Raw genomic sequence first — 10368 nt, forward strand, 5'->3', positions numbered from 1 at the left:
TTATCGACGACTTCAGCAACTGGTCCCTTGGGGTGAATACGTTGGCAGGGATAACAAGCGGTGAGTCACAATGCCATCTTGAAGTCTTGCACCTGAGTGCCTGTGTGCTAAGTGACGATCAGACGATGGCACGATGTCACAAACCGACGTCGCAAACGGCGTTCTCACCTTCACACCCAACAGCACCGACACCTCGTATTTCTTCGAGCAGTTTACTTGCATGGCAGCTACAGGCCAGGGATACGACGCCCTGACCTTCACGATCAAGGGGCCCGAGGCCGCCTCGGTGTCTCTTGAGCTGCAGACGCAGGCCAATTGCGAGGCGAACACCACCGAATACACCAGCTCCTACTTTACTGTCGACGGGCTCACTGGCCAGACCCAGACCGTCTCGGTGCCGTTGAGTGTCTGGACGGATGCCAATCTGGATGCCGTCGTCGGGATTATTTTCTACGGCTTCTCGGCTGGATTGACAGGCACCGACAAGGTTTGGCAGATGGACAATATTATACTCCAATGCAGCACCCCAGGTAAGCGTTCAGACAGTCAATGATGGCGAGTCAGTGGATAACAAGTGATAGTTCCACCTAGCAGTACGATCACTTCGACAATTCCAGGTCCGACGATAACCACCATCGTTGTGACAAAGACGATATCGAGTACGTGGTACCCGGGATGGCCGCCGTACTACACGACGACGCGTCGTACCAGTACGATCACGCCGTACCCATGGCCTACATTTACCTGGCCACCGGGAGAAGAAGCCGAAGCTGATGGTACTGGAAAATGGGATCGACGTGACGTGCCAGCTGTCCCGGCCGTCCAAACCCCAAACCCAGCCAGCGAAGAGGCTTGCGGCCAGCTGGTAATTGACGACTGGGAGTCTCAATCTCGCCTCACATTCCTGTACTATAACGCCCTGCTTCAAGCAAGCAGTGATGACGGCACAATGAAGTCCATTGTCGTCAAGGACAACAAAGTCACCCTCACCCCGCAGAACACGGATTCGTACTTCTACTCCCAACTCGGCTGCATCGACGCCAAACAGTATGGCGGCATCGCTCTTCGAATCGCAGCACCGGAAGGATATCAATTTGATGTCCAACTCGCCTCGACCAAGGGTGCCTGTGGCGGTGACAACGAAACCGCCTCAAGCCTGACTACCAAGAAGCTCGGGTGGACCTTCGACGGCACAGAGAAGCTGTACAACATCCCATTGTCCCAGTTCTCGGGCATCGACTTGACCAAGTTCAACGAGGTGTACCTGACAAACTTGAAGAAGCCAGTGACGCTGGGTCCGATGGCCATGTACTGCGGCAACACTGTTACAGAATATGTTGCCCCTGCTCCCGTGGAACCGACTGAACCGACAGCAACTGCCGCAGCGCCGCCGAGCAAAGCAACGAACTTCGTTATTGACAAGTTCGGGAGCGCAGATGAGAACGCACTCAATCAATGGCATGGTGCGGACGACGGAATGACGGTGACATACAAAAGCAAAAAAATGACACTGAAAACAAACGATTCGGATCTCCAGTGGGCCACAACATTCGCCGAGACTTGTAAAGATATGAGACCGTACCTGGACGCCTATCTGCACATCGCCTACTCCGGAAGCAACAAGTTTAGCATCGCACTGCAGCAGCATAACGTCAAATGTGACAACGACGCCCAGCCGTGGCCAGAGACCTGGGACTCGCTCGAAGCCGCTCGATATGGGAACGAGTCCGATATTTACATCCCCATGAACCACTTCAACATCAACCACACGCGCGCCATCGGCTTCGCGCTGAAGGGATTCTACAGTACGACCCCAACCGTTTTTTCGACAATCGAAATTGTTTCCCAAGTTCCCAAGGGCTGGACGGTGGCGTCGAAGTTGCCGTCGGGGAATTTCGTGTTCGCGTGCAAGCGGCCCAACTCGTTCGCTTTTGCCATCGATGATGGGGACCCCCAGTTCGCCCAACAAGTGATGCAGACGGTCAAAGAAGAAAATATCACCGTCACCTTCTTCACTGTTGGCGCTCCGCTGCAAGACCCCTCGACGAACTTGAGCAGTGTATATCAAGAGATGGCTGCCCACGGCCACCAGATTGCTATGCACAGCTATACTCATCCGCCGCTCGAAGGGCTAGAGGACGAAGCATCGATCGACTGGGAGTACAACAACATGATCCGAGCAGTTTCTGACACGTTCAACGGGATGCACACGCCGTACTTCAGGCCTCCTTTTGGAACCGAGGGTGCTCGCATGCGACAAAGGCTTGCAGCCGTCATCGATAATCCATACATTGTGCAGTGGAGTGTCGATGTCGAGGATTGGATGTGGGCAGAGTCGAAAACCCCCGAAAAGCAGCTGGATGCTTTCAAAAGAGATGTTTCGAAAGGCGGAAGTCTTGTGGTGATGCACTACCTCTATCCTTCCACAGTCGGCTATCTGAAGCAATTTATCCAGATAGCGAAGGCTACAGGGAAGCAACTGATGCGCGTGGATCAGTGTATGATGGACCCGAACGCGCCCCCACTGCCGTAACACGAGATGGAGCCAGAGCTTCGGAGGCGGCGCCATGCATACGTAGGGGGGTGCTTCAGAAGCGAAGTGTGATAGCTTGAACACGAATTCTTTTGTGCTAATAATGATGCGCCAAAGTATTCTTGCTGGTAATAATGATCATGCCCATTGGCCCCCTTCTCCAGGCCACGATAATGGGTCGCTAAAACGGGAGTCTCCCATGTCATCTTGTCAGCGTCGTAATAAGATGGTCCTGACTGGATGATATGTCTACCGCTTACATACCATTTCTCTATCCTGGCACACTGCGACAGTCTCTCCGAACAAACCACATCCGAGCTACCCCGCTGTTGCAATATTTCGATCCTTCGCGATGTCTCGTCCGCCGGACAGGGCAGTCTGTGGCGGGGCAGTTCTTGTGTGGCTCTTCTACGCCAAGTCTGATTCCTTAGGATAGACTTGATGCACTCAGTCAGCAACATACACAACAGCCGATATAGAGGCTAACCTTTGCCCAATGACGTCTCGCACATTACTCAGTACCCAAGCAGATAGCATGCCGTGCCATGGCCCGAGGGGGTTTGGTCGAGACGGCCTTCAAGGTGATGCCAATACAAGACAAATACGCGCTGTTTCGCCTCGTACCTTGATCGCTCGGATACCAGCTTCGTAATCTCTGACCCTCTACTTCTGCGAATATGCCCCTCCCAAGTGATGCAAAAGTAGTTGAGACCAGCAATGGCCTGGTCAATACGCTCCATGAGATATTTGGGCCTCACCCTGGATTCCGACCGGGTAAGTACTTTGAGTGCATAGCTCTGGAGTGGTAGACTGGAGCTAATGCCACGGTCAGCTCACGCAAAGGGTGTCTTGCTGAAAGGGACATTCACTCCCACCGAGGATGCCAAGTCTCTCTCAACTGCTCCTCACTTTAACAACCCGTCGACGCCGGCCATTGCCCGGTTTTCCAACTCGACAGGCATTCCGGAGATACCAGATACAGATCCTAATGGCAACCCGCGCGGCTTCGCAGTGCGATTTATGCTCGCAGAGAGTCCTCGTCGAGTCCACACCGATATCATTGCTCACTCGGTAGACGGCTTCCCAGGAACGACAGGGGAAGAGGCCCTGGACTTCTTCAATGCTCTCAAGAACGGCACCATTAGTGACTACCTGGGAGCACACCCAAAAGCGCTCGCATTCGTCCAGGCTCCCAAGCCAATTCCATCGAGCTTCGGCAAGGAGAAGTACTTCGCCGTCAACGCGTTCAAGTTCATCGCCGCCGACGGCAAAGAGACATTCGTTCGGTACCGCTTCGTTCCCGAGGCAGGTGAGGATTACCTTGACGAGGCCACGCTCAAGGACAAAGCCCCGAACTTTCTCTTTCAGGGAGTCCCCGAGACGCTGAAGCAGGGTCCAATCTTGTTCAAATTGACAGCTCAAGTGGCAGAAGAGGGCGACGTGACAGATGACAACACCGTGAAGTGGCCGGAGGAGCGCAAGATTGTGGAATTGGGAACTATTAAGCTCGAGAGCGTGGCGAATGACAACGCAGCGCAGCAGAAGACCATCATCTTTGACCCGATCCCCAGGGTCGAGGGCATTGAGGCATCCGCAGATCCGCTGCTGCAGGTACGCGCTGGTGTCTACCTTATCAGCGGTAAGGAGAGAAGAGCGGATTGAAAGGTATAATACGCGGTGCAGGCCTGTATATCCAGAGAATGCGTGTTTTGGTTATGCTGAATGATGCCGGTATTCGTGCCTTTATTGAGATCCATGTCAAGTTCATAATTGATCGTTTTGAGACCTTGAGACCTATATTCTATGCTGAAAAAGGGAAATTCCCCATTGCACTTGGAATTATAGCATAATGATATCTCCTGAATTGCATTCACGGCTATCCCGTATCACAAACCTCCATCTGCAAGAGCACGTTGGAGGTGACTTCGTTGGCGGATTGACCGATGCAGGGACCTGATGGAGCGAACTGGGAGTGCCGAAGCCAGGCTTGAGAGCACTTCTGCAGGCATACGTAGAACATGGAGCATCGAGCTTGTTGTTGGAGGACTTTGGGAAATCCAGCCCAGCCCAGCCCAGCCCAACCCGATTCTGAGAAGCGTGCTTGAGTCACGGGGAACTTGGAGTATTTTACTTTCTTTTGGGGACATCTGAGCTTATTGCCGGCATTGCCTTGAGAGAAGGGTGAGCTTGTTATTGCCGACATTACAGAGAAGCTCCACAGAAGACCAATCACGCTACAAAAGTGTCGTACATATACTAGCTAGAATTCACAGAATCGATTTTATTCTTCACACAAACACTTGCTGTCATAACAAACTAAGGTCTATTTTCTATACGCTATGCTATGCCATATTTACATCGTGCATCTAGACTTATTCACCTTGAATGTTCCCAAAGTAATACAGGCCCCTGTTTCCACCAGGATGGGCTGTACCTAATAGCCACGAAGATAGCTCAGCCAACCCCGGTTCTTGGGCCGAGCTGGTTTTCTCTCTGCAGCCCGCAAATCTGAAATAATGTCTTCAGATCTGGGTTTGGGCATGCAAGATTCACCACCCAAGGAATCGCTGTCAGAAACTTCTCCATTATCATTTACAAAGGGCGTAGTGTTGGCGGACTGGGCCTCCTGAGCAGGCTGGAAGATCTCATTCCCATCCTTAGAGTTGACGAGGATCTTGCAAGTATTCTGAGAATCGCTATCATCATCGTCATTGAGAGCGTTGATGAACAAGTCACCGTCCACTAGGCCATCATATTCTGCATCGTCATCGCCGCTACTACTATCGATGAGGTCATTGTAACAGTCGAAATCAACGTCGTCGTCGTTATCGTTCTCGTAGACGGTAAAGGGTTCGTAGGTGTCAAAATAACAATCATCATACTCTTCTTCCAAAAACCTTCTGTGAAAAGGCTCCAAGGGAGCTGGAAACCCTGCGACTTGCCCTTCTCCCACAGGGTCCTCGGAAGAATCATTCTGCAAACTGTTAAAAGGCGTGTGAATCTTCGACGTGCGTTTCTCCATCTCCAATATGTCAACCCCCCCTTTCTTCTCCTTTTCCTCGAGCTCCGTCCGAAAAGCAGGCATTGCCTCCTCATCAGCAAGCGCGCTACTTCCCTGCAAACCTGGAGATGAAGTGCCAGAAGCAATAGTAGCATCAGAAGAAAACGCAGACCTCCCTTTCTTATCTCCAATAACTCCCACCTGCTTAACCACATAACTCTCATACCTAATAACCACCTCCTCTCTCCAACCACCGGTTCCTTCCGCGACGTGTGGTGGGACCACTCGCCCTAAACTCTCCGCATCCAACCCCTTTTGTCCCTTCAAGCAAAGCAGCTCACTCCCCTCATCCAATCTTTGCGCAGTGTCCTCCTCTCGGAAAAATGCCTCGCTAGCCGGATCGACGGCCGAACACACCTCGGTCCGGCATTTCAGGGATTTATTAGTGTGTTGCCATCTGCGGCGGGAGACTTGCTGGCTGTTGCAGGCGAAGGGGAGGGAGGAGATTACTAAGTCGGGCGTGGAGTGGCGGCAGTTGGGCAGGCTGCAGAAGAAGATTGGACGGGGACTGCGGCAGTTACAGGTGTGATAGTGAAAGATGGCTTGGCAACAGAAGACCTGGTTCTTGTGGTTGTTGGTGCTAGAATTGAAGACAGGAGCTTGGGCCGAGAGGTTTGGGGTGGAAGTCGAGGTCGCTGTGGCGTGGGTCGAGAAGAAAGTGCAAGGCATTGTGCTTTTGGTTTCGGTAGGTAAAGTTAGTTGAGACAATTTAGAAAGCTGGCTTGTGGTAGAATACGGAGGTTTTGTACAAGTCGTTTGGAATCCTCTCGATATTGATATTCCGAAGTAGATCGCAGACATTAGGTGATATGAGAATATAAAAGTGGGCTTGCTTCTCTGCTCACTATTTAAAATGTGATTTCCCGTTTTCTATTTCCGGCTAAGCACTGTTCAATGCTATTGTCTTATGCTGCAACAAAGTCACAACATATACCACAGCTCAAAGGCTGTCTTTGTGATAAAACTAGCTGGCGAGAACAATGCTAACACCTAAATTGAGTGCCAACGTCAAAGTATCTTGTCTCGGCATGCTTTGATCACACGGTTCCGGTTACGATTCTTCAGTTATCGATTGCTTTGTAGACTAGGAGGGTTGAGATTGCCTCGTTCGGACAGCAAAGCATCGCCGTTCTATGAGACCCTCTTTCTGCGACCAGCACTATTACAGCTGACGTAAAACATGCTTGCAAACTCCATTGGACCAAAAACTAAACATCATTCCACGTTCGCCTTGGATGCTGCTAGAGCTCCATTGTTAGTCCATTGCAATACAGTTTTCATAGAGCCACCACGCTACCAATACACAATGTTCTCATATCTCGCCTTCCCATTCTACAACCTGTTCCCCAGATTTACATGAATGGCCTTCTCCTGGGTATATGCAGCCAGACCGGCCTCACCCAATTCCCGACCAATTCCGCTCTGTTTCACCCCACCAAACGGAATTCGGAAATCCGAGTCATTGGACGAGTTGATCCAGACCATGCCGGCGTGTATTTTGGAAGCCACTCGGTGGCCCACCTCCATGTTCTGGGTAAATATGGAGGAACCCAGGCCGTAGACCGTGTCATTCGCCATGGCGATGGCCTCCTCCTCTGTCTTGAACGATGCGATAGCGACGAATGGTCCGAAAATTTCTTCGCGGTAAATCTTCATGGAGGAAGTCACGCCTGTGAAGACGGTAGGCTCAATGAAGTAGCCCTTGCCGCCGCTGACGCCCTTGAAAGGAACTCCACCACACGTTAGTGTAGCACCCTCGGACTTGGCTGTTTCGACATAGCCCAGAATCTTGTCGTATTGCGCCTTGGTGATCTGGGGACCCTGGAACGTAGCTTCATCAAAGGGATCGCCAACGACGTTGGTGGATTTGATGACATCCGTGAAGATTCCAACAAACTTGTCTTTCACGCTCTCGTGGACTAAAAGACGAGAGTTCGCAGTGCAGATTTGACCCGAGTTGCCCATGATACCTCCGTGGGCCCATTTCGCGGCCTGCTCGAGGTCGGCATCGGCGAACACCAATAGAGGAGATTTACCACCCGTCTCGAGGGTGATGTTCTTCATGTTGACACTCGCCGTCTTCATGATCATCTTTCCGGTGGCGGTCGAACCGGTAAAGGCAACTTTGTCAATGTCGAGATGGCTGGCCAGAGCATGCCCAGCCTCCCTTCCGTAACCGTTCAGAATGTTGATGACACCGGGAGGAAAGCCCGCCTCTTTGATCAAGGTTGCCAGGTACAAGATGGACAACGGTGTCTGCTCAGCGGGCTTCATGACGACAGTGTTTCCACCAGCCAGAGCGGGGCCAAGCTTCCATGCTGCCATGGCCAGCGGGTAGTTCCACGGGATAATCTGCGCGCATACTCCGATGGGTTGCTTGAGCGTGTACGCAAACTTCAGCGGAGTACTGGGAATAGTTTGGCCGAATATCTTGTCGGCCCAGCCAGCATAATATCGGAGAGTGCCGACGACCTCGGCAACATCGCCGTGTAGGGCGACCGAGTACGGCTTTCCATTGTCCCACGTCTCAATTGTGGCCAGAATCTCCTTGTTGGCCTCAACTAAGTCGGCTAGCTTATTCATCAAGGCACCCTTATCGGTTCCGGACAAATCACGCCACGACTCGTGGTTGAGTGCGGTACGGGCTGCTTTGACAGCTTTATCGACATCATCAACCGAAGCTGCTTCGACTTCACAGATATTTTCCTCATTTCTAGAAGGCCATCCTGATGAGTATGGCACCGACCCTTTTCGGGGTATGATGTAGCTTACGTGGGGTTGATGCTCGTGATCTTGTCGCCGGAGCTCGACTTAACGAACTCATTATTGATGAAGAGACCGGTAGGCAATGTGAACTTCTTGCCGTTCGGCGCCGTGAGATCAACCTTGAGATCAGCCATGTTGAAAATCTTGGTATGCTTGTGTTTGCGGATGAACAAATTTGAGCGAATTTGGGTAGAGGGCAGAAAGTAGCGCGCAGACGAAGGTGAAGTGAAAAGGGATGGTGAAAGCCGGGTACTTGGATAGAGCCGCGGCAGGCGGAGCAACGGATGTCTTGCCATTGCTTTATCGCAGTAGCCCGACGCGTAGAATGAACGGAACCGACTCCATGCCGCTTAGGTGTATGACGTTGGGAATTGTACGGGGTTGAGGGGTCGTCGTTGCCCATGACTTTGGATGGTGGGGTGTTGCTGAAATCGGTGCAGATAGCGGTTAGAACTACCATTTTCGTACTAGATCAGTTTCTGTTGAGGGGTTAAGTCGACGCTGTGCGTCACAGAAATGGCAACGGCGTTCATTGGTTAACTGATTGAGAACGACCGCAACATGAGAATCCATTTCTACCGTGGCCTGCAGGCTCAGGGCCAAATTGAATCAGCGAGCTCACTGTCATACCTCCCGCAGACTAAGGTTGGCGCTATGCAGCGTAAGCTTGCTTAGGTCTGTTCTTTCCTCCCTATGTCGCGCCCGACGTCGTTACAGTTTGACAACTTCCTTTGTGCCATGGGGCTAGGCCCATTGCGGGGTAATACCGCCCTTGGGCCATGTTCAAGCCGGCAGCTCCAACTGCGGGCACCACACTATAAGTTGCGCGCCCCCCTACATTATCCATACTATGTAGTAGGTTCGCCTCTTTTCTGTCGTAGTAATAATCTCTTACATACAGATTCGTAGCTCAACTACTAGACTAAGAGCGTTAAGATAATAAGGATGGTATTTTATTTAAAGTGATTCCTCGAGCATACTGTTGGACCTTCAAGGCTACTCCGTCAAGACTGCCAAGTCAAAAGGAGAAAAGTAAAGCCGCAAACCGTACGAAGTATGGGTCAATATGACCTCTACCCATTGAACCACACAAGTCCTGGCTGTGGGGCAGGCATCAGTCATTTCTGACTATATAAGGCCCTTATGGCCGCGCTTTGCTTCTCTCTGGACTCTCCAGAGATCATGACACTTTCAATACAAGACCATTTTCCCACAATCCAATACATACCTAGAGTATTTATCTAGCTCTACTATGAGTAAGTTATACTGTCTATCGATCCCGTAGCTATATTAAGTTTTAACGGTAATGAATATACGTTTCAACGTGGAGCAGTGTTTTCTTAGTCTCCTAAGATCCCTCTAATCATACATGGGCTCCCTGATCCGGCTCCAGCTAAGACCCAGTTGTCTGGGAGGGCTTTCAGGGATCATCGTGGGGTGGAACTCCAAGCAGCGATTTTTGATGTCATCCCAATGAATAAATTTGTCGATGAAGACCGTTGGAAACCAAGCACGCAGAACCCGCGGTAGGATGTGGTTGAGAGTTCAATGGCCCTTCGTGGCTCGAACCATCAGGTCCGACCCGGAAGACCCTACAAAGCTGTAGCTAGAACGCAAATGACGCCTATGCACGGCGTGTTCCGTTTTGCCAGAGAAACGCAGGCCCGGGACGGCACTTGGCGAAACCTCGATCGTCGAGTGGTCGAACAGCTTGCGATGCATTGGACGAAGCTCGTACTTGATAGGAAACCGATCCAACAGACGCCGTCAACAAGATGTTTACTCGTTAGGAGATATTATGCAGCTCAATCAGATTACTGAAACATTGAAAGCAATAAATCTAATCAAATGAGAAATAGTGGACGAAAGATTTCACCATATATTCTTGTTGAGGTGAACAATGAATTCTCCATTAGTTCCTATGTTCACGTTAGGTATATAACCCACACATGTAGGTATAAATATAAAATCTACAGCGGCTCGGCCCGTCGGCGTTGGCGCTATCCCC

The 10368-nt window shown here is 51.1% G+C and overlaps 5 protein-coding genes across 5 annotated transcripts; 3 read left to right on the forward strand and 2 right to left on the reverse strand.

Moving 5' to 3' along the window:
* The first annotated feature begins 204 nt into the window (after positions 1-204).
* On the forward strand, positions 205-982 carry BCR38DRAFT_445082 (uncharacterized protein). Its single transcript, XM_040860982.1, has one exon. The coding sequence runs from the start codon at positions 221-223 to the stop codon at positions 551-553; it is 333 nt and encodes a 110-aa protein (XP_040712208.1). The 5' UTR covers positions 205-220; the 3' UTR covers positions 554-982.
* A 445-nt stretch (positions 983-1427) lies between these two features.
* BCR38DRAFT_445083 (polysaccharide deacetylase) lies at positions 1428-2733 on the forward strand. The gene has a single exon (XM_040860983.1). The coding sequence runs from the start codon at positions 1478-1480 to the stop codon at positions 2531-2533; it is 1056 nt and encodes a 351-aa protein (XP_040712209.1). The 5' UTR covers positions 1428-1477; the 3' UTR covers positions 2534-2733.
* Positions 2734-3096: 363 nt separating this feature from the next.
* Positions 3097-4291, forward strand: BCR38DRAFT_375804 (catalase-like domain-containing protein). The gene is made up of 2 exons (XM_040857340.1): positions 3097-3307; positions 3366-4291. The coding sequence occupies exons 1-2, from the start codon at positions 3211-3213 to the stop codon at positions 4193-4195; spliced, it is 927 nt and encodes a 308-aa protein (XP_040712210.1). The 5' UTR covers positions 3097-3210; the 3' UTR covers positions 4196-4291.
* Positions 4292-4967: 676 nt separating this feature from the next.
* Positions 4968-6281, reverse strand: BCR38DRAFT_477249 (uncharacterized protein; the record flags this gene model as incomplete). Its single annotated transcript, XM_040863068.1, has 1 exon — positions 4968-6281. Exon 1 carries the CDS (start codon positions 6261-6263, stop codon positions 4968-4970), a length of 1296 nt encoding a protein of 431 aa, XP_040712211.1. The 5' UTR covers positions 6264-6281.
* A 145-nt stretch (positions 6282-6426) lies between these two features.
* Positions 6427-8748, reverse strand: BCR38DRAFT_445086 (aldehyde dehydrogenase). The gene is made up of 2 exons (XM_040860984.1): positions 8367-8748; positions 6427-8307 (listed from the first exon to the last, which is right to left on the reverse strand). Exons 1-2 carry the CDS (start codon positions 8654-8656, stop codon positions 6927-6929), a joined length of 1671 nt encoding a protein of 556 aa, XP_040712212.1. The 5' UTR covers positions 8657-8748; the 3' UTR covers positions 6427-6926.
* Positions 8749-10368: the final 1620 nt, after the last annotated feature.

The sequence above is a fragment of the Pseudomassariella vexata genome (assembly GCF_002105095.1).
Source record: "Pseudomassariella vexata strain CBS 129021 chromosome Unknown BCR38scaffold_13, whole genome shotgun sequence".
Taxonomy (NCBI): Eukaryota; Fungi; Ascomycota; class Sordariomycetes; order Amphisphaeriales; family Pseudomassariaceae; genus Pseudomassariella; species Pseudomassariella vexata.